We start from the raw sequence: 24,986 nt of genomic DNA, 5'->3' as shown, positions 1-24,986 counted from the left end.
GGAGCTCCTTCACCATGGCAGGCTGAGGCCATTCCAGGATGGCTCGTACCTTGCGGTCATCCATGGCCACTCCGTCTGGGCTGATGACGTACCCCAGGAAGGCTACCGACTTCAGGTGGAACTCACACTTCTCGGCCTTGGCGTACAACTGGTGCTGGATCAGGCGTTTGAGGACGGTTCGGACATGTGTGATGTGTTCCTCAAGGGAGTCAGAGTAGATCAGAATGTCGTTGATGTAAACAATTAGATAACGGTTGAGCAGGTCTCTGAACACATCATTGACAAAGGACTGGAACACCGAGGGACTGTTAGACAAACCAAATGGCATCACCAGATATTCATAATGGCCGCAGGTGGTGGAAAAGGCGGTCTTCCACTCGTCTCCCTCCCGAATACGCACCAGGTTATAGGCGGAGCGCAGGTCCAGCTTGGTGTAAATCTTTGCGCTCCTTAATTGCTCCAGAGCAGCGGGCACGAGTGGCAGGGGGTATCTGAATTTTATGGTGACGTCATTGAGGCCGCGGTAGTCGATGCACGGGCGAAGGGAGCCGTCCTTCTTGCCCACGAAGAAGAATCCGGCAGCTGCCGTGGACGTGGAGGGCCAGATGAACCCCTTGGCCAGCTCCTCCTCGATGTAAGACTTCATGGCTAAGGACTCGGGTTCTGACAGGGGAAAGACTCGGCCTAGGGGTGGTGTGGCTCCCGGCTTGAGGTCGATGGCACAATCGCTAGGTCGGTGGGGCGGAAGTAGGTAGGCCTTGGCCTTGCTGAAGGCCTCGCTCAGGTCAGCGTACATGGGGGGTATCTGAGCGGAGTTGTCAGGAGCCTTCTGGATGTTGGTGGTTCCCACGGTTAAGGGGTGGACTGTTTTCAGACACCTCGCCGAGCAGTCAGTGCCCCACTGTGTGATTTGACTGTGCCGCCAGGAGATTCGTGGGTCGTGAAGACGGAGCCAGGGGAGGCCGAGGCTTACCGGGTGGTGAGGGGAGGTGACGAGGTGCAGACGGATGGTCTCGGTGTGCAGCACTCCTACCTGCAGGCGGATGTGCAGCACTCTTACCTGCAGGTGGTAGTGGTGTTGCACACTTGACCGGTACCCAGGGGCCGTCCGTCTAGGGCCGCCACTGCCAAGGGAGGTTCACACACAGTCAGGGGAATACCATGTTGCTTACAAAAGTTCTCATCAATGAAATTACCAGCCGCACCAGAATCGATCATAGCGTGGACATTTAAGCTATATGATCGGTAGCAGAGTGAAATGGGAACTTTCAGGCTGGAACTGGGTAGGGTGGAAGAAAGGAACAAACTCACCCCTGGTTGTTGTCGCTCAGGCGGACGCGTCGGGCAGTTGGAGCGGATATGCCCGACCTGGCCACAGTAGAGGCAGAGGCGGTTGGAGAGGCGGCGTTCTTTCTCCTCCGGAGTGAGGTGGGCACGGTCTAACTGCATGGGTTCCGGAGCCACTTGGCACTGGGGTGCCGGAGCGGGCTGCGGGAGCCACCTAGCTGGTCGTCGGGAGCGGATGAGGTTGTCGACACGGATAGCCAACGAGATGAACTGCTCCAAAGTGGTCCCCTCATCGCGACATGCCAGCTCAGACTGCAGATCCGCACTCAGCCCCTGACGGAAGAGGAGTTTTAGGGTGCACTCAAGCCAGCCGGTTTGCGTTGCAAGGGTGCGGAAGGTGAGAGCGTAATCCGCCGCTGTGCGATTTCCCTGGCGGAGAGCCAGGAGTTGCTCACCAGCGCTCTTGCCACATTCAGGGTGATCAAAGACGTCGATCAGGTTCTGCATGAATGAGTCAAAGGAAAATTGTGTGAAACCCTGATTGTGCCAAACCGCGGTCGCCCAGTCGAGAGCGCGGCCCGTCAGAACGGAGCTGACGAAGAGAATCTTGCTCTGATCAGTCGGGTATATCGTTGGTTGTTGCACGAGAAAAATAGAGCACTGCATTACGAGGGTGCACTTCGAGGGTGTACCGTCGAATTTTTCCGGGAAGGCGAGTCGTGGGCTAGCAGCTGCTTGGGGAAGTGAATCGCCGGCTGACTCTTGGCTAGCTTGAGGAGCCGCGGGTGCGGTCGCGGAAGCCGGCGCTGGTTGGAGTGCTGCCTGCACGGTGCGCATTATCTCCTTGATGGCTGAAGCGAGGCGCCCGAGCTGGAGCTGTTCCGCGGAGAGCTGGTTCGCCTGCGAGTTCCTCCAACAGGCGGGTGATCACCGCTGGATCGAGGGGCGGCGAAGTCTTCTGTAATGAAGACTCAGGTTGGTTTGGATCCATATGCGGCTTTATTAGAACAGTAAACTCAGGTCGTACAGGCAATGGTCTGGGACAGGCAAACAGAGTGAGGCAGAGAGGCAGAGGCGTAAACAGGGACAGGCTAATGATCAGGGCGGGCAGCAAACAGTCGTGGTACAAGGCAGGCTAGAGTAACTGGGCAGGTGGCTAACAAACTGGAACGGGGAATAGCTAGGTCGGTACACGGATAAACTAGAGAGGTAACTAATGATGCTTGGAAATGTCGCCGGGGCTAAACAAGACTTCGCAAGGAGGGAACAAACAGACGTGATTAAATAGAGTGAGGTAATAAGCAACAGCTGGGGTGAGTAATCAGTATTAGGGTGAAAAAATATATAATATATATATATTTTTTTTTTAACAGTTGCATTAGTTAACATAATTTTATGCAGTATGAAATAACTAACAATTTCATTCTTATTATCTAAGAGTATTAAATGCTGTAAAAATATATATTGTTCGTGATACCTAATCAATGTTGTTTGTTCATGACACCTTATGCATTAATGAATGGAACCTTACTGTAAAGTCTTACCAATGTTTGTTTAGAAAACCCCCCAAATTATGATAATTCCAAGACAATATTGTGTCAGACTAGTAAATCAATGAATATACATTTACAAAAGGTTGCTTTCAAAGTCATATCTTGTTTGCTAAATTTCCATATCATAGCACATAAGTGAATCACTGGCCGACAGTCCACAGAGATCCATTTAGCAATTGTGTTTGTTCATCTGTATGAGGTACCATAGACATGGGATCCGTTCACACAGAATGTTAATGTGCTAATTTTAAAGTCAAGTTTTATATAATTTGTTGTACTAAACTGACACATTAAATTAACAACACTAATTGTAATCTATAAACCGTCACAATCAAACTTACCAGTTTCATTGTGATGATTTTCATAACTGGAAACACCCTGCTGGTGATCACATACAGTCTGTAATATAGCAACATAAATACAAAAGGTTTTAGAAACATTTGTAAAAATCAAACAGTGTTCAACTGCAGTAAAAAAAATTATATATCTTTTTCCAAAGCAATTTACAGAACATTCAAGGTATACATTAAATCAGTTTGTGTGTTCCCTGGGAAAAAAATCTTGGCGTTGCTAGCACCAGTTGAGCTATAAGAAATGTAGCATTTGGAAGACCCCTTTAAGAAAAATGACAACAAGCAACCTAGGATTTAAACCTGTGACCTTGATGTCTTTAGCACCATGCTGCTTTACCCTCTGCTTTTCCTCTAATGAAAGCAACATTAGGTTACTATTGCGTCATACTGCACTTAAAGCAAACCAACCATGGAAATTTGGACAGTAAAGTTATCTCTTTCACAAACACTGATGAGACGAAACATTATGACCACTCACAGGTGAAGCGATTAACATTGATCATCTCCTATTAAGGCCACAATTCAAGGTCTGTACAGATTAGATGTTAAGCAAACAACCAGTTCTCGTAGTCAACATGTTGAATGCAGGAGAAATTTGGAGTAGTAAAGACATTAGCAACTTTAACAAGGGCAAATTAGTTATGGCTTGATGACTGGGTCAGAGCATCTCTGCAACGGCAAGGCTTTTTGGGTTCTCCTGTCCAGCAGTGGTGATTACCTACTGATAGTTGTCTGAGGAGCGACAAACCACATACCGGTGACAGGGTGTTGGGAGCCCAAAGCTCATCGAGGGCAACAAAGGCTATCCTATCTGGTCCAAACTGAAAGTCACAGAAAATTAAATTTTTTATGATGGTTACAGGAGGAATGTGTCACAACACACAGTGCATTGCACCCTGCTGCATATGGGGCTGCATAGCTGCAGACCAGTCTGAGTGCCCATGATGACCCCTGTCCACCGTCAATAGCGGCTACAATGGGCACGTGAGCATCGAAAATGGATCTTGGAGCAGCGGAAGAAGGCTGCCTGGTCTGATAAGTCCTGTTATCTTTTATATCACATGGACAACCTTGTATGTGGGTGCCGTTTATCTGGGTAAGTGATGGCACCAGGACGCACTGTGGGAAGACGACAAGGCGGTAGAGGAAGTGTGATGCCCTGGGCAATGTTCTGCTGGGAAACCCTAGGTCCAGTCATTCATGTAGACTTCAATTTGACACGTGCAACCCATCTAAAAATGACTGTACATCCCTTCATGGCAATTGTACTTCTTAATGGCATTGGCTTCTGTTTTGCAGGATAATGCTCCCTGCCACACTGCACACATTGTTCGGGACTGGTTTGAGGAACATGAGGTCTTCCTCTTGTTCAATGTGTTGCCCTGGCCTCCAAATTCATCAGATCTCAATCCGATTGAGCATCTGTGGGATGTACTGGACCAACAGGTCCGATCCATGATGGCTCCTCCTCGCAACTTACATGACTTGATGGATCTGCTGCTAATGTATTAATGCCAGATATCACAAGACACCTTCAGGGGTCTTGTAGAGTTCATGCCTTGGCGGGTCAGTGCTGTGTTCATATCATGCAGGTGGTCATACTGTTTTAGCTCATCAGTGTACAGTATAAACAATAGTGACTTTTAAACAATTAAGGGACTTTCACATTACTTGTGTCATCGTTGCCCAATGCATTAAACTCTTCAGCAAATGTCAGCCCTGTAAGTGCAAAAGATACCTTTGAAGTGCAGCCAATGATCACCAGACAAGTCATCTGACGTATGCAATGTCTGTCTTTGCAGTAACAAACATTGCACTGGTGGTCCAACTTTGCTCACAAGTTTGTAATTTTTTACATATGTTTGCACCCAACCCAATTGTATGAAGAATATTTCTGAATATCTCAATTTATTTTGATCCATAGTTGTGAACTCTATAAATTCAGCAAGAGCATCCCGAGACGGTACAATAGTTTTTTTACTGATGTAATGTATCTAATCCACTCCATCTAATCACTATTTACTTCATTTATTACATGTGGAGGTCATTTAGGTTAATGATGCTTGTGGTGAGCTGTGCGTTAAAGCCCATATATAAATCCCAGATATTTCTACGATTTTAGAAAATTGATCATAGTGGTTTATATTCCGTTTACTATCAGGAGTGAAATGGCTGCATTTCCCTCCTGATAGTAAACGGAACATAAACCATTTCAGCACAGATTATTGGGTGACTATGAGCTGTAAATTAAGAGCTGTGTGATTGCCAGCATGGCGTTCTGTTGGCCGGTGCAGCTAAAGTACTGCTAGCTTTTGACTTTTGTAGTCTTGTGAAAGCGAGAGTTATTAGTGGCAGGGCTGTTGGCTTTGGACTGATGTTTGGTTCAGTTTAAATAATTGAATGTATAAAATTTCACAATAAAATAATTAATGTACAAATTATGCTCTATTTGATGATCATGGTCCCTTCAACCCTGTCTAAAAAATAGATTCGAAGGTTAAAACGCAACAGCCTTCTTTTGGAACAGCTCAAAATAAATGCAGCAACACAGTTGCACTTTTACGGGAAATGAAAAGCCGTATAAAATGAGATAATATAAAAGGAGTTAAGAGACTAGAGGTAAGACATCCTTGAGAAAAATGCATTCTGTATTCTGTTGAATACAAAACTTTCATTGTATGGAGAATAAGATGAAAGTGAATGGTGGATGAGAATATAATTTTATCATTCATATGCACTCAAAAAATTATTTTAAGATTTATGCATTTCAATTTCATAACAAAAGTCCATTACTTTTAATCGAGTAATCTTTATAAAAAAATAAATACATACAAAAATTCTATAATATCTAAATATATATAATTCAATAGTTTTTTTTATAGCATGCAAAGGAAGTCATATGGGTTTGGAACAACATGAGGGTGAGTAAACTATGACATAATGTTCATTTTTGGGTGAAATTATCCCTTTAATTCAAAAGCTGATGTTCATCATGTTTTCAACTATGTTTCATGTTTTCTAGTTTTATTGGTATCATATAGTGTCATTCATAACTTTTCAATGCTTGAGAGCCTCACTGTTTTTGTGTCAGACAAATACAGCTCTGATTTGAAATATACAGTATATTTTAAAATAGTGCCAGTGTAATTAGCTACATAGTTACCTGAACTAGTTGTGCAGCTAAAGAGAGGTGTACATAAAATAAATGTATAAACAAAAGAAGTTAAAAAATATATATATATTTTGCCTGCATATTAGTTTACTATAAAAATAATGAATCCAGAGCCATATACAGTCAGGGGGGGGGCAGCATTCAAAGCTATTTCTAGCTTCCACCATGTTGGCTATCGGAAATACCCGTACCTTTTCATCCTGGAGGAAGACCTGCTGTGAGACGTGTCGACCCCCGCTGCTGCTCACCACACTCATCGCTGATGAATTTGACACCTCCTGTGTGACAGCAGACAAGGGTGGTTAGAAGATGAGAGATCTCAAATACACACAGATCTGGACAGTGCTCACACAACGCTCCTTATAGATTTACTCTGACAAACATGCACATACTGTATACCTTCTGCACCGCCTTTGCTCAGTCACATACATAAACACACACACACACACACACACACACACACACACACACACACACACACACACACACACACACACACACACACACATTTTAAACATTACATTTTGTAATCCCAGCTTGCAGAACCAGTTTAAAAAATATATTTTAATTGTGAAAAGGTTGTAAAAATGTTTTTTTTTATACTACATGCTTAATACTATAAGGGTGGAATTGCACACAGTAAAAATGTATTTTCATGCACTGTCTGCACTAGTTTAGCGCCCAATTCACTAAAGGAATTATGCAGATCAGGCCACAGCGCAACAGCATCCACAGAATCTGTGCTATATAGTAGAGGATGCAGCAGATCACAGCAATCTGACACTCTATTGCAGGTTATATCATTCTTCAACATCATTTGATCATTATGAAGAACTGCTGCTACTATGATCAATAAAACATTTACATACATTTACACAATTTTCTCTTTTTAAATACATTTCAGGCAACCACCTGGTTTCCTTAGGTAGTATTAGAGTGAGTTTTGTGAATGATGTGCAATTTCTAATGAGCATAATTTACATTTAAATTAGGAATATTTGCACAAAAAGGAATTACATTGACTTAATTTAAATATTCAAGTCACAGCGCTGTTTCAGCACTGATTGTGCTGGCTTATACTACATTGCAGGTGGTTAGTGAATTAGACAAACAAATAACTATATATATTTTTTACAGCATTTATTAATCTTTGTAAATGTTAGTTAATATAAATACATTTCTTCATTGTAAGTTCATGTTAGATTGTACGTAAAATGTATTAGTACAGTATGTTGAAATTAACATTAGCTAAGATGAATAAATACAATAAAAGTATTGTACAGTCATCATTGTATGTAGTTCAATGGAAAGGATGAGGCGGCGAGAACTGGCTAATTAAGTTTTTTAATTATAAACTTAAACAAAAGACAACAACACACACACATGATGGACAAAAACTATCCGTTAGCTAAACTATCTCTCTCTCGTCGCACCACCATGGCCTTTATCCCTCTCAGAGGCTTAATTAGCCTGATAAGGGACCGGGTGTGTATAATCACAACCCAGCCCCGCCCTCCGCCCTGCCACATTCCTCCCTCGGTCTCTCAGCCCCAGGCCTGATGTACACCGCCCCCCTCCGGCGGTCAGAACGCCCCTCCGCATTCTAGGCGACTCGTGGGGACACTCCTCCGCCCCTGGCAGCGGCCCTACCACTCCAGGCGGTCGGGCAGTCGGTCTACTCCCTCCCCCGGTGGATGGCAGCGGCGCTCCCCTGGGTGGACGGCAGTGTCGAGGACTCCGCGACAGGCATCCTCCTCCTTCCGGGCTTTGGCACCAGTGTAATCAGGTCAATGGAAAGGAGGAGGCGAGAACCGGCTTGGCAATATAAATTATATTTTAATTATAAAGTTAAACAAAAGACACAAACACACATGATGGACATGTCCGTGAACTATCTCTCTCTCATCGCACCACTGTCAGCCATCGGCATTTATCCCTCTTGGAGGCTTAATTAGCCTGTTAAGGGACTGGGTGTGTATAATCACAACCCGGCCCCGCCCTCCGCCGTTCCACAATCATTAGCACATCCAACCTGATCCGGCATATCAATAGCCTAAACCTTTTTGCAAAGGACAAGTCTCAGTTGCCTCCGATTTTGAGACAGTCAATCCGCAATCCGCACGTGGCTCGTTGTGCATGACACCGCTGAGACTCACAGCATGTGGAGGCTCATACTACTCTCCGCGATCCACGCACAACTTACCACAAACCCCATTGAGAGCGAGAACCACTAACTGCGACCACGAGGAGGTTACTCCATGTGACTCTACCCTCCCTAGCAACTGGGCCAATTTGTTTGCTTAGGAGACCTAGCTGGAACCACTCAGCATGGCCTGAATTCGAACTTGTTACTCCAGGAGTGGTAGTCAGTGTCAACACTTGCTGAGATACACTCTAATCCATTTTTGCATGAAAACGCATTGATTTTGATATGTTTACGCCTCTCATTCACACTGCAACAGCGTTTTCCTCCCTCCAAAACAGAGCATTTCGCAAACGCTCTCCATAACCGCATACTTTGAACGAAAATCTGACATTTATGGGCAAATGGTTGTGACCTACTCATTTGAGCAGTGTACTGTTGGTACGGTTATCTCCATAGAGGAATACAATTTTGGTTTGCAAGCGTCTTTTTAGTGCCAACTTTGCACTTTGAATAACTTGTGTGGTATTGAAACTACAACGTTTGAAAACACTATTGCAACATTGCCTATATGTAAAAATAATATGCACTTATAAGTTTTTACTGACTTTGTGGAGGGTTTGAGATTTCATTAGCAGAGGTCAGACCTCCAAAAACCCTCTTAATTCACACCCTGTTTGCACCAGTGGGTCAGATTCAAACAAACATTCATAAAAGCCATCTATTCTGACACCTGACTGCCTCAAAATACTCTCTACTCTGTTGATCGGCAGGTACAACAACAGTGCATTGGACATGTAGACAGAATGATGCAAGTCAGTTCACTTGCCGACAGATGGACTGAATCGCAGCACATCTCATGCCACATTCACACTGTAAAGTTTAGGGAGTGAAAAACACATTTAAAGGGATAGTTCACCCAAAAATGAAATTTCTCTCATCATTTACTCAGATACCATCTCAGATGTGTATGGCTTTCTTTCTTTTGCTGAACACAAACATATCACAGCTTTGTAGGTGCTTTGTAATGCAAGTGAATGGTGGTCAGAAGCATATAAAGACAGCATAAAAGTAATCCACACGACTCTAGTGATTAAATCAATATCTTCAGAAGCGATATGACAGGTGTGGGTGAGAAACAGATCAATGTTTAAGTAATTTTTACATTAAATCTCCACTTTCACTTCAACAATCATCTTCTTTTGTTTTTGGCAATTTGCATTCTTCATGCATATCGCCACCTACTGGGCAGGGAGGAGAATTTATAATAAAAAAGGTATTTTAACAATCTATGTGTGGGTATTAATGTATGTTTACTGTGTGAGATATACATGTATGTGTACATTCAAGGTATGATAGCGGTGTGTTAACTTGAAATAATATGAAAAAAAAACTCTGAATAATTATTTATGAAATATTATTTCAGTTGAATAATGTTCTGTTAATAAAGCTCAGTTTGATGTGACATATTTGTATGAAATCTGCATTATTCAAACACAAACTGAATCCTCAAAGTAATATGTAAATGTTCATTTTTGCATTTGAGGGCCATGATTAGCCGGCATCATTTAATGTTCCAACACAAACTCCCAAACACTAATATATCCAGCTAAACACATAAACCATGTGATGATATCAACAAGGCCAAAATCAATACAAGTCTATTTAAACAGTCTGAAAACACATCATTAAAAGAGATATGACTGACATACATTGATGTACATTGCATCATTAAAACCAAAAGTGACTGAGAAACAGCCCCACAACAGTGTTTTCAGTGGCCTTGGGTCCAGAAATATTTTTCCCATTGAGTTAAAACAATTCTTCAATAATGACTTCTAAACCTTGAACCAAACCAACCAGCTCTGGGATCAATCGCAACATTACAACCTTTGATTCTAAGCAAAAAATAAGGGTTTGAAAACCAGACAAAACAAGCTATTTAACATCTTTGATGAGAGTAATTATATCAGCAATTAAAACTACAGACTTTAAGTCATTGTCTTTAAGTAAAAATATGATGTTAGCAGTGTATAACAAAATATATTTAAAAAAAAATACAAATATTTTGATTAGGACTGTCAATAGATTAACATTTGTAATTTAATTAATTACATGGTATGCCGAATTATCTATCGAACATCAAATTATTTGCAATTAATTGCATAAATAAACGTTTGCTCAGAAAGACCCTCAAATAACAATAATTCAATAATATATAATTAGAATTACATATATATACTGTATATTGATATATATATATATATATATATATATATATATATATATATATATATATATATATATATATATAATACAAATAATTAAAATGCATTACTTTATTTTGGCACACAAGTAAAGCATTAAAAATGTACAATACAAAAAGTGGCATTAGAATGCAATATATTATTTATTTCCACACTATTGAACATAAGCCTAAGTAACCGGTCCTGATCAACCCACTCCGAATGGGATTCGAACTGGCCTAGGAGGCGGGCATGCTAACAAGGAGGCTAAAGGCTACAGCCTCTAGCGTCAGTCACTAGTGCGCCTCTTGTTGCCTAGGGCAGTGAGGTTTACACACACTGCACAGTACATACCAGCTGGCTACCATTACATTCAACCCCCTAAACCTCACTCCCTTCTGGGTCACGGCACCACCGTTACCGGTCCTGCTCAACACACTCCAAGCGGGATTGGAACCGGCATCTCTGGAATTAGAGGCGGGCATGCTAATGAGGAGGCTAAAAGCTACAGGGGTAGCCACTAGTGTGCCTCTTGAGGCCAGAGGAGTGAGGTTTACACACACTGCACAGCTACTTACCAGCTGACTACCATTACACCTATCATTGGACTACAGTTCAGAGCAATCCATTATGCAATTGAATTCATCAGTCAGTCTGAGATTTATTATAAGGACTTGTTTAAGTATGCATCAATGTACACCTGTGTCAGACGTACACCTTTGGACCATGTCAGCTGTGTTGCATCATAAACATACCGTTTTTTAGGTCACTGTGTCAAGTTAAACGTATTTTGAAACTTAGAAAAACATGTCTTAAGATCCTTGCCTTCAGATTTGCACAGATTTTGTAAGCAAGAACGTGTTCTTGTGTTGGCTTCTCTTGGTAAGTGTGGTTTGTTCTCTGTATAAGCTGCTCATTGCCTATACAGTGAGTTTTGCTTACTGCACACTGGAGAAAATATTCCTTATTACGGTCCGGGGACATGATTCATTGCGTACATAATATTTTGTATAATTAATCGCACTGAATTAACACGTTAAATTGACAGCCCTTATTTTGTACATAACAACACTAAAAAAGGTAGCAGATTCGAAAGCAGCAAAGGTGTACAGGGATAGTTCACCCAAAAATGAAACTGTCATTATTTACTCATCAGAATGTCATACCAATCCCTTATGTTGTTACTTGTTCAGTGGAACACAAAAGGAGAATTTCTAAAGAACGTTTACACAGTTAAGTTAAGTCAAGTCAAGTCAAGTCATATTTATTTGTATAGCAATTTTCACAACACACATCATTTTAAAACAGCTTTACAGGAAATCATGCATTGACAAAAAAAAGTCTTAGAGTGATCACTGTGTAGTTTGAAATTAAATAATTAAATAATATTTGTAATTATAACCCCAGTGAGCAAGCTGAAGGCGACTGTGGCTAGGAACACAAAACTCCATAAGATGTTGGTTAATGGAGAAAAATTACTTTGGGAGAAACCAGACTCACTGTGGAGGCCAGTTCCCCTCTGGCTAACATCATGAATATAATGCCAATATTAGTTATTTGTGTGCAGTGCAAGTCATGGATTTAAATGTGTAAATTAAGTAAGTCCATTGTTATTTTACATAAAATGACAGTTCATTGTAACTATGTCTGTTTTCAAAAAGCTTCAATAACGACAAAAAACACCCCATCATGACTTAAATGCCAGACTTTTCCTAACACAAAGCTATTATTTGACTTCAGAATTAAGTGGAATAATAATAGTATGAAAAGTTGTAGAGGTTAAACCTGTGTTAACCTTAGTTAATGCACTATGAACTTAAATTAAATATAAGCGCTGCATAGTTCTATCGGGAAGACTAGCAGCTGTACATCATCGCACCATAAGCTGGGTAACTCCTAGCCAATCACATTTAAGCCATTGTTTTATAAGTCTGCTCACAATATCACATTGCTGTTACAGTGTGCTAACACGGCAACCTCCACCACCCCACCACCACCAGTTGAGTCCTGTCCTGCATGGAGGTAGGCTCCTCGCCCCTGCCTCCTATCTCCGGCAGTATATGACAGTTCCGAGTGCAACTTCGTCGGACCGCCAGACGGGGCTTACGCCAAAGAAAGGCATTACATTTTCTTTTTTAAATTCATAAAATAAATGTCATCTTAAATTTCACTCAAGTCTTCCTGATAGAACTAACTTTATTTTACTAGCATTAACAAAGATTTATAAATGCTGTAAGAAATATATTGGTCATTGTCTGTTGATGATACCTAATACATTAACTAATGTTAACGAATGGAACCTTACTGTAAAGTGTTATCATATGATACTTTATGGTGTGTGATTTTATGTCCTTTTTGGATCTTGACAACCTCCATAACACACACACAAACACACACACACACACACATACACACACAATACAAACATACATATTTTACTTCATACTGATTTAGACAAAACATATTACAATTATTGTGACTTTAAAAACAATCCCAAAAACACATTGTACTTACACATAATACTGAACACTCATACAACACGCACACGAAACTGAAGTAATTTAAATGTTTTACACAAACACAAAAAAGTTAAATATTACTTTGTTACCAACAGCAACACAAACTCTACTCTAAAAGCAATCTACTGCAGCACAATCCTTTGATCATCTCTGGACTAACTGTAGCATGATACATTAAGTTTATAGTCTCATTTGTCTATATAGAGTATATCATTTATGCCATGCTTCTCTTTGTAAACTGAGAATTGATGTCAAACTTTTTTTATTGACTTGCAAAATACTTCTGATGTTGGCCCACATTGCAGCGTATTCTGGCCAAGAACTATACAATTGGAGACCATTTGACTAAAGTGACAAACCACATTTAGTAATTTAAGTGCAGTTTAGGGGAAGGGATATTTGAAATAGTTGACACCACAACAATAGATTACTAAAGTATCATGTATGATACATACTATTTGTGTGCTATAATCATAGCTGTGGGAAATAGGGGCTGTCGGCATAGCAGCCCACCCTGTAAAGTGCTGTCAAAATAGTGTATACATTCAATAAATACATTTTAAAAAAATAATGAAAATTCATTGATGTTGTTTAAATATTTGGCCAGCTAAATTACTAATAAAAATGTTGAGGGATATTTTGATTTCATCAGTGATAACAAAGGTGACATGAAAAAGAAGTATCATGACTATAATTAAACAATTTAACTAAGACCAAATGTTCACAAATATGTGACGAGCAAAAAAAGAATACCACTAGACATTAACAATGTACTAACAATGATTGTTAGAATAAGAATAATCTAGAAAGAATGTAATAAAATCATACAGACATAGTATGTTAGATATTGCTTATAAGTCAACTAAAACATGTACACTGCCGTGTTAACAGTAAGTAAATAATTATAGCATTATATATTTAGTATAGTAGCCAACTAGATAGGGTACTGAATGTACATTGGCTTTGGTTAAAATAAAATAAAAAAACACTGAAATTTAGGTTGTTATTCCCTGAAAATCTTAACATCCCTAGCTTTCCTTGGTGAATTCAAGAGAGAGTTCATGAGAGAAGCTGCGAGGTCTGATTTGTGAACAAACTGTTCTTTTGATTCAGAGCTTGTCAATGAATCGGACTAAAAAAAAGGTTGCAGCTGTTAAAAACTCACTGGACGAGAAGATTATCAGTGAATAACAGCTTTTGTAATACCTTTATGGTGCTTATACGTCCTTTTTGAAGCTTGAAAGCTTCAGTTTCCATTTGCTTTTCATTGTACGGAAAAGAGTGACAAACACAGTCTCATTTTGTGGTCCACGGAAGAGGTCATACAGGTTTGAAATGACATGAAGCTGAGTAAACGATGACAAAATGTTCATTTATAAGGCATATAAACCTTACAATCTAAACCTTTGAAGCAATGTTGGTGCGATGACAGAGGAGGTAAATGCACATGTCTCTGTCTCGTGTGTCATTTTGTATTCAGGCTGATTTTGTTCTCTATCACTAAGCCGAAGCCCCTGTTCCCTGCGGGTAACCGAGCACACACAGACCCACTGGTATGGACGGATGGACTAGATTCAATTTGGATCAGCAGGGTTAGATTACACAGACTGTGACCAAAATTGATCTCCATTCTGCTTCTCTCACTATGAGCAGTATCTGATGTTTTCAGAAGCAGGCACTGCATGCATAACATTTGCATGTGCCAATGCTGCTGGGCTACACAAGTCTGGGCGAATCTATGCAGATTTTGAGAATATATGCGTAGAGATTCCACTTGTTATGGTGTGAGATCTTGGGAAGGGTTTGGGAGTTAGTTTTTGCATACGGTCATCTTTAAGAGGGTTAAGCAAAAGCCAAGCGCACAATACAAAACTGAAGCTCGTTGTCCTGTGCACATTTAAAAGGGACAGTTCACCCAAAAATGTCAATTCTGTCCTCATTTACTCACGTTGAGTTGTCCCAAACCCATTTGACTTTCTTTCTACCATGGAACACAAAAGGAGAAGTTAGGCATAATGTTAGTCTCAGTCACCATTCACTTTCATTGTTGAAAAGGAGCAGCATCAACATTCTTCAACATCCTTTTGTGTTTCACAGAAGAAAGAAAGTCAAAGGGATTTGGAACAACATGAGGGTGCATAAATGACAGAATTTTAATGTTTGGGTGATCTAACGGGCTAGATAGATAGATAGATAGATAGATAGATAGATAGATAGATAGATAGATAGATAGATAGATAGATAGATAGATAGATAGATAGATAGATAGATAGATAGATAGATTGACGACGGTCGGACAGACGAACGGACACTATGATTAGTGGTAATGAATTATGTTTGGGTAAATTATTTTCATGGGTCAAACTGGATAGAAGGATGGACAGATAGATAGCTAGCATGTAGCTAGGCTTAATCATGCTAAATTGCTAATTTGGTACTAGAAAATGACTTACCATTATATCAAACACAGTTGAAAGCAAGTTTGTTTGTTAAATGAAGCTTAACTTTGTGTTTGTTTTTGAGTTGCCACAGTATGCAATAGACTGGCATGTCTTAAGTCAATATTGGGCCAAAAATGGCAAAAAAGAAACAGCTTTATCTAGAAACTTGCCAGGCTATCATTGTTTTGAGGAATGAAGGCTATTCAATTCTTAAAATTGCCAAAAAACTGAAGATTTCACACAAAGGTGTACACTACAGTCTTCAAAGACAAAGGACAACTGGAAGACCAGATGTACAACTAAACAAGAGGATAAGTACATCAGAGTCTCTAGTTTGAGAAATAGACCTCTCACATGTCCTCTGCTGACAGCTTCATTGAATTCTACCCGCTAAACACCAGTTTCATGTACAAGAGAAGACTCAGGGGTGCCTTATGGGAAGAATTGCAAAGAAAAATTCAGTTTTGAAACAGAAAAATATAAGAAAATGTTCGAGTGGGCAAAGAAACACAGACATTGGACAACAGATAATTGGAAAAGAGTGTTATGGATCTTAACCCCATTGAGCTTTTGTGGTATCAGCTAGACTGTAAGGTGTGTAAGAAGTGCCCAAAAAGACAGCCGCATCTACGGCAAGTGTTACAGGAAGTGTGGGGTGAAATGTTACCTGAGTGTCTGGACAAACTGACAGCTAGAATGCCATGGTCAATGCCATGTGGAGGATTTTTTTGATGAGAACACTTTGAAGTAGTTTAAGCAGTTCTGATTTTTTATTTTTTTTATTGTAATAGTCATTTTTCCCATTATTAATGTCCTGACTATAGATTCCACTTTCCCGAATCACGATCGCCAAGAAAGCTGCTGATGCATGATTTATAGAGAAAAAGAATTATATTTTGATCTATTCTCACCCAAAACCAACTGGTTCACTTCAGAAGACATTGCTGAAACCACTCTCGTTTTATCTCGTTTATGCTGCTTTTATAAGCTTTCTGGCACTTGAAATGTCTGGTCACCATTCACTTGCATTGTACAGACATGCCGAGCTGAGATATTCGTCTAAAAACTTTATTTGTGTTCTGCAGATGAAAGAAAGTTATAGATATCTGTGATGGCATTTTTTGGGGTGAACTATACCTTCAAGTAAACCTTTAGATATACCGTAATTGTAAACATATTGTCACTAAGGGTTTGTCTCCTTCTCTGCCCTCTTAATGAGCTCCGGATGTTCCAAACACAAAAGTCGATATTGCAATGTTGAATTTCACTCACTTTAATAGAAAAGAAAGATGCAATGAAAGAAAATGGTGTGCATAGAATAAAAATGTCTAAGTTTCAGAACACGTGAGGGTGTGAATAGGATGACAGTATTTACATTTTATGGATGAGCTAACTCTTAAAATCTTAAAAACTCTTAAGTTTTTTAACAATGTTGTTGTTGTTTTTTTTGGAGGTAAAAAATTCAAATGGTAAAATTTTTAAAACTGATGATCTAAAAGAGTAAAATAAACATCAAGCATTTAAATATTTACTGTGTGAAAATGATTTTCTATCAATTTTTCAAAAATTCCGCCCAATCATTTCCACCAATTCCACCAAAAATGTTCCCCTAAAAAAGTTTTTTAAAGTTAGTATAGTTGTTAAAAAAGTAGACAAAAGTGTCAGTGCATGCTTGAGATGAAATATGAAAGGTGATGTTTGAAGAAAACAAAGAAAAATCAAGGTAAATATAACATTTGAGCAGAATTTTTTTGGGGACGTCATCTCCAATCAAGGTGCAATTTTGACAAATTGTGCAAAAGTGAAAATTTATTCACTTTTATTCACAGAAATTAGCTTTAGCAAGACAAAGGAGTCAAACATTTTATTTCAAAAATGTAAAAAATGTCATTTCCATCAGTATAATTTCCACAACAGAATTCGGAATGTGCTGGAAATGACACTCTGATGAGAAAAAAAAAAACTATATATATATATATATATATATATATATATATATATATATATATATATATATATATATTCTGATGCTTGTTCTGTACATACACTGTTGGACATCATTAGTAAACAAATTAAATAAACTAATTAAAGTGCGATCAATATTTTTTGGTCTGCACACTAGCAGACATAAACTAAGTCACAATCTCCAATATTCATGAAAGGGCTACTAGCTTGATTGCATGTAATGATGAAGACGCATACTGTACTTTCTTATAGTATCTGTTAGTACCTGCACAGATCTGTGTGTGAGGTGAAACTCGGTGACTGTGTGAGCAGAGGACATCTCTTCACTCTCAAACTGTCTACGGACGCTGGCAAGACCCCCAGGCAAAGAGCAAACCTCAGCTTCTTCCATGACCTGATGAAAAACAAAGATAGAGCGACAGCCTGTGTTGATAAAAGTTGAATAGCTTTAAAGGAATACTGTAGTTCTTCCACAAATACAAACTCTGTCATCATAAACCCTCATGCTTTTCCAAAGCCCAATGACATACTTTCTCCAGTGGAACATAAATGGGGAATCCTGGTGGCTCTTTTCAAAATAATGAAAGTGAAAGTTGTGCTTTTTTGACATTTTGGAGATCATTCATTTCCATTATATATATTCCCCTATTTAGTTCCACAGAAGACAGAAAGTTATACAGGTATGAAACAGCATGTGGGTGAGTAAATAATGACAGAATTTAGATTTTTGTCATAAACTACCCCTTTGAAAGAGCTGCAAGATTATGGGAGTGAAAATGTGATTACTTGTCTCTTTGCTCTACTCAAACAAAAATGTATTCATGTATTCATGAGACAATGTGGCTTACACACACACACACACACACACACACACACACACACACACACACACACACACACAGAGAGAGAGAGAGGGATAAACAGATTCTAGCCATCATCTCATTATCTCTGTAGCTGTACAGAAACAAATTTTAAGATTTTACATGGCTCTTTTATTTCATTCTGTTGCCCTGATGATGTGAAGATTAATTTACCCAGAAATCCATTTAAAGTGAACACGAATTGAAAATTGACCCTATTTACTTTCTTAATGAATGTTCTTGGTCTTATAGTGCATGATTCATCTGTGCACCAGTGAGTCTTGTAGGCTAGTCTGTACCCTGTTAACACAAGTTGCTATTATTATCTGTCATTACCACATACATTGCTTATTAATGCCAACAGTCTTCAAAATTCCATAAATATTAACTTATGTAAACGATAGCCTAATAAATGCATGTTTTAATGACTTGTGTTTATGTCAGACTGACATTTCTGTCCTTTATGTAATATAATGGGGCGGTTGTGGCTTCAGGTGTTGTTGTCCACTTGTGGCTTCAGAGCAGGTTGTCCACTAATCTTAGGGTTGGTGGTTCGATTCCTGCCCCCCTTGACTCCACATGCCGAAGTGTCCTTGGGCAAGACACAGAGCGCTTTGAATACCGCTAAGGTTAAAAAGCCGCTATATAAGTGCAGACTATTTACCATATAATGCAATCATTTAAATAGTTATATTTTACATTGAATTACTTTGGTATGTTTTCAGTTTCTGAATGTTTATTTGAATACTTAATATTGCTATTAGATGTTTCATGCGCTGAGATTTGTTCTATTTTTATTTGTTCGATCACATGCAATTCTTTGTTCTTTATTTAATCTACACTTTAATCAAAGGCAACATTCCATTGTTTTAATGTTATGTTGCTGTGGTATTTAAATTTGTATTGAGAATCATGAAATTTCACTGGTACTGTTATCGATTACTAATATTTAATGCCAACCTCTTTTTTTCATTCACAGAATTATACTGTAGGGCAAGGTTCATTATAAATTAAAGAAAGAAAGGGCAATAATACATAGGCCTAATGATACAGTGGCAATACAATTATGTGAACCCTTTGGAATTACTTGCATTTACTGTATGAATAAATTGTAATGAACAAACACAGACTGTTTAACTAATAACACACGTTAGTGTACATACTGAATACATCATTAAAACATTCACAGTGTATGTTGTAAATTGTTTTGGGGTAATATTGTATATATATCTATATCTATATATATATATATATATATATAGAGAGAGAGAGAGAGAGAGAGAGAGAGAGATTACCTCCAAATATTACAATTAATTAATTCAAATAAATTACTAAACGAAATATATATATAAAAAAACGATATATATATATATATATATATATATATACACAGTGGCAAGAAAAAGTATGTGTATAATACCAAAACAAAATAACAAAATAATTAAATATAATTATAAATTATTATAATTATATATAATGTTATTTTATACAAATGCTACTCCACATATTTGTTTTGTAATTTATATAATTTTATTGAATTTATTTAATTAATAATTTATTTATTTAAGAGGTTTGTGACATTAAAAGACACCGTGAAATCAATTAACGTTTTTTTTCTGCTTTTGGTCCATATACTGTATATTAGCTTCAAGGTAATAAGCTAGTGTACTTCTAATCGTTGATCAAATTAGTTTTCAGAAGAAATAATATAAAATCTGCAGCCTCTTGTATGACTAAAAAGACTCAGGAACATGCATGACATCACATAGAGGTTGAGAAACCTTGTCCAGTCAAATGCTTTCTAGAATGAGAACGCAACCTCCCCCAACAACTGTTCAGCGCATCTATCTGTGTTCTAACTGGCGCTGATCATGCCTTCCCAGGGCACTTCGAAGGGAGCACAATTCGAAAGAATCACTTAAAAAGGGAGTTCTGACTGACCATTATCACCTTTCAGCCTTCTTAAGCTCTCACAGAGGAGGTTGATTGTCCTCGAAGGGAATATGGCATAGGGATGATCACTGAATAGGACACGCCAACACGGCGGTGGGATGCGATGAATGTTGCTGGAGTTTATTTATATTTTTTGCGCAACCGTATGTTTCTAGGGATGTACAGCTTGAGTAAGTGTTTTTTATTCTTTATACTTAGTGTATTGTGATTCAAAACATTGATATATTATCTTTTACTCGCTTGTTTCTCATTTATCTTCATTGGACTAGCACAACGGCTCCAGCCACATTGTGCTGTGTGCATTTGTTGGCTGGTTATAGATTCATGTTGTTAGTTAGATCACTGTTCGGTTCTCAAGTCTTTCGAAAAGCTGGCTGATATTGAGATTGCTTCTCAAGTTTCCTCAGTATCTGGCTCTTGCATGAGCAGCACGGTGGAAAGTAGTATGTATATATAGCTGTAAACTAAATGGGACGAGTCATTTTTTGCTATGGAGCGAAAAGGATGCAAGGATTCTCTCATCATTGAATGGGGAGCAGGAAATGGACAACCTGAAGTGGAGCTGGAGTGATTATAGAATGCTTTGCACAGAGGGGAAATTGTTGCCACTCCACTCCATTTAGAGGTGACCTATAGGGGGAGCAGAGGGGTCGTGCAGTGCCGTTTTAGCAGCCAAAGAAAGACGGAGAGGGTTGGGTTTCAGGAGAGGTGCTGAACACCCACCACTCAGCTATCATCACATTCCACTCAAACTTTGACATAGCCATCAGACCAAAGCAAAACAACAATGATGTCATTGGGCACGTATATGACCCCTTTACTGCAGGGTTCGCAAAGACAAATTATAGGCATCTGTCCCCCTCCCCAGAACTGTGGCTATGGATGGTCAAGGACAAGAATTTACAAGCCTAAAGAAGTTGAAATGAGGGAGAACATCACCAAATTTAGTTTCAAAGAAACCCAGTTTAAAGGGGTCATATCATGTGGACTCAAACTTTCCTTAATCATTTTGTTTTTTTGAGGTAAAAGAGTACATTGAAGACACACTTTCAATTTCAGAACTGTAAACTTCCTTCCCAGTGTAAAAAAGAGCATTTATTGAAACGAAGTACACTTACTTAGTTAATTCTACAGTATATGAACACCAAGTTAAGTGAACATAATTACACGTTTTGGAGACGCCATTGCTCGATTAATCTGAGGGAACAAGTTTACTCAATCAAATGAGTAAAGTAAACTTATTAGGCTTTTCAGTGTAGAGTTCCTTATTCGGTTTGAAGTCATTATTCGTGCCTTTCCAAATAAGGTAATTAGCTTCAGGGACGTCCTTGGTGTGTAACACCCGCAGCTCTGCAGATCCTTCTGAAGAATCTCAATGTTAGAAATGAGCCATTGAAGTTTATTTTTAACAAGATCCCTGATCAATTCAGTCAGTTTGAGCAGCACTTTTCATCATATGAGGCAGTTAAAAACTATTAAACTCAATAGCAAACCCACAGATCACAAGTAAATGCAGTAAAGCACTGTTTCTCTCTGTGACAGGGCGGAGGGCAGGGCTGGGTTGGGATTTTACACACTCGGTCCCTTATCAGGCTAATTAAGCTTCCAAGAAGGATAAATGCGGATGATGGTGCGAGAGAGAGAGATTGTTTACGGTCATGTTAATATTATTTATATTGTCAAGCCTGTTCTCGCCTCCTCCTTTCCCCTATACCCCTTTACACTGGTGCCGAAACCCAGAAAGGAGGAGGAGGAGACCCCTACCAGCCGCTGAAATGCAGTGGGTCTGAGACCGCCAACCGCGAGCGGGGAGGGGCTCGCTGCCGACCGCCTGGAGCGGGAGAACCGCTGCCAGGCGCGGGGGAGACCCCTTCTGTTCCCTGAGAGCACAGCAGGGTGTTCCGTCTGCCAGGGGCTGGAGGACTGCCTCCGATCCACCCGGGGAGGGAAGGCTGTCATCCGTTAGAGGGTGGAGGAGTGGCCGAGGACTAAGCGACTAAGCTCCTGTATCGGAGAACTTGACGTTTACATCAAGTCTTAAAGGTACAGCAGCAGCAAAAAAATAAATGTCTGTTTAATTGTAAGGGTCAGAAAAAAGATCAAAACATGATCTTGAAAAACAAAATTATGACTTTATTGCCATTATACGTGGACGCTTGGATTACTGGATAAGACCGTACTCATAATGAGCAATTTCTAGTTAGCGCATGCTTGAAAAATATATATATATTCACAATACAAATATCCATGCCTTTTTGATTTACCTAATTTCCATGAATTTTTGAGGCCTGGAAATCCCTATTAAAAAACTCACTGATATTTCCAAGTTTTCCATGACCATGGAAACCCTGAAACATGTATGATATGACCCCTTTATTCCATTTTGGCAAGGACTGCCTAAGACTTCAAGACTTTTAAAGTCCATTTCTTTCCTTTCTCTCTTTTTGTCTCACTCTCCATCCTTCTTGCTGTATTTGTCTGTCAATCTTTCTCTCTCTCACTCCATATTACTGTGACGAAAGACAGTAAGTGAAACACATGCAAGTTTCCTTTGTGATTTGATGTATGAAGGCAGCAATTATTGTATAAATCAACGAGTTTGGAATTATACATGAATTTGACACAGAGAGCTCTGTCCTCACACAGTGTTTAAACACAGAACAGTCAGAATTTATCAGCCTTCATCGTTTGCTCTAATGAGACGTTGACATAACATGCTTGCGGGCTTCACAAGTGCCTCATTTGCCTCATTTGAAATTATATTGGTTGATCAATTGGATGGAACTCAGACAAATGGCTAAATAGGGATTTCTGTTGATTTCAGTGTGTAAATAGCTTTAGTGTTGTCAACAGAATAGCTTATAGAGATAGTTCACGCAAAAATTATAATTTTGTATTTACTCGCCCTCATGTTGTTCCAAACCTGCATGACTTTTCTTAGACATTTCTTTTCTTAGACATTTCAGAAGTTGTAATATTACATGTTGTTATAGTATGATATGAACATTGCTGATTGATCTCATATATAAACATTGACTGCATTGCTAATATCTTGCAGTAGCCTACTATTTGTTTCTCGTCATATTTATTTCAACAACATATGTTTTCTGTCCACCTTAGTAGTTTACTTGTAATGTCTGAAATTCGGCTATGCAAAAGAAAAAAAACAAGTCACATATGTAGGTAAGACAATCACTGGTCCACACATTTTTTTTCTGGGGATATTTTATTTTTTTTAAGAATAAGATGAAAGCATCAATTCCAGCTATTTTAGTGATTCGAGTTTATTCAAGTTTACATTTGTGCAGAATTAGCTGCAAAATAAAGAGTATTTTGGTGATCCAAACATATAATCTTATAATAGTGTTTCAATAATGTCCTTACCTTCTCCTTTACTAAACTTGCATGGCTACAAATCTACTGACTTCAAAATAAGAATTATAAAGACAAAGCAGATCTACAGTATCATTTTCCTACAGTAGCCTATTTAAACTTTAAACTGCTCCATTCAACATATATTTGGTAGAGAGCAAGAAGCTTGCAGTTTCTTTGATAGCAGAAAGTAATAAAATGACTCGTTTAGGTCTAATCGTTTTCTTGGTGAATTTAAATGAGTTCAATAACTGGGGTCTCTGATATTCGTAAACGATAAGGTAATATTCAATTAAAATAAATGATGAGACATTCAATGTCTCTTCACAAATTTGGACAGTTTTTTAATATTTCTTGTTGCATAGTACTCGCAAAGAAACAAAAACATTTTTGAAAAACACTTTGGTGAAAAGACACCATAGATTTCATTGTATTCTGCAGCGCTGACGCGAGTCATGTGATGACCCTTAACGTGTATAAATATCACTCACTTCTGCACATTAATCATTGCTCTTCACAATCACAAAAGTGACCTATTATGGTTTAAAAATGGCAAAAGGTGAGATAGTTTGGATCCCTGAATTGTTTTTTTTTTTTATGCCTTTATTTATTTTGTGGAATTTGATCATTTTCCACGGCACACCTGACAATCTGACACTAGTGTGCCACAGCACAGTGGTGGAGAAACACTGCCTTAGAGGACACAACGAGAAGTATTTTTCTGAAATATGGTATTACTACAGTAACCATATTTCAATCTTGATATTAGTTAAACCATCGTAATAATTAAGGAAAACCAAAAATACTACTATAGTAATAAATATATTTACTACAATATTACTATAGTAAAACCAAATTTAAACTATTATCCCAAAATTCTGATTTGTATTACCATAGTTTTCATTTTCCTGTATATCACTAGGTTTCAATGGGAATATCATGGTTAAAATATGGTTACTGTAGAAAAAACATGGTAAATATATTGCGAAGGAATGCAAACAATATTTCCTGCACTGTCCACTAATGGACTCCATATCATACAGATTTCAAAACACAGAAGTTTGAGTAAATAATGACAGAATGGCAAACTGTTCCTTTAAGAGGGGCTTTAAGTTGTGCCCT

The 24,986-nt window shown here is 38.8% G+C and overlaps 1 protein-coding gene across 1 annotated transcript in view; it reads right to left on the bottom strand.

Moving 5' to 3' along the window:
- Nucleotides 1-24,986, bottom strand: part of LOC127654634 (xin actin-binding repeat-containing protein 2-like) — a 52,675-nt gene that overhangs the window by 19,044 nt on the left and 8,645 nt on the right. Inside the window, 3 exon segments of the mRNA XM_052141856.1 lie at nt 3,182-3,239; nt 6,557-6,643; nt 17,945-18,073. Coding sequence (XP_051997816.1) covers nt 3,182-3,239; nt 6,557-6,643; nt 17,945-18,073 — 274 coding nt within the window.

This window comes from Xyrauchen texanus, chromosome 14 (assembly GCF_025860055.1).
Source record: "Xyrauchen texanus isolate HMW12.3.18 chromosome 14, RBS_HiC_50CHRs, whole genome shotgun sequence".
Taxonomy (NCBI): Eukaryota; Metazoa; Chordata; class Actinopteri; order Cypriniformes; family Catostomidae; genus Xyrauchen; species Xyrauchen texanus.
Note: the sequence above shows the minus strand (reverse complement) of the source record. Positions and strands in the feature narration are given on the sequence as shown.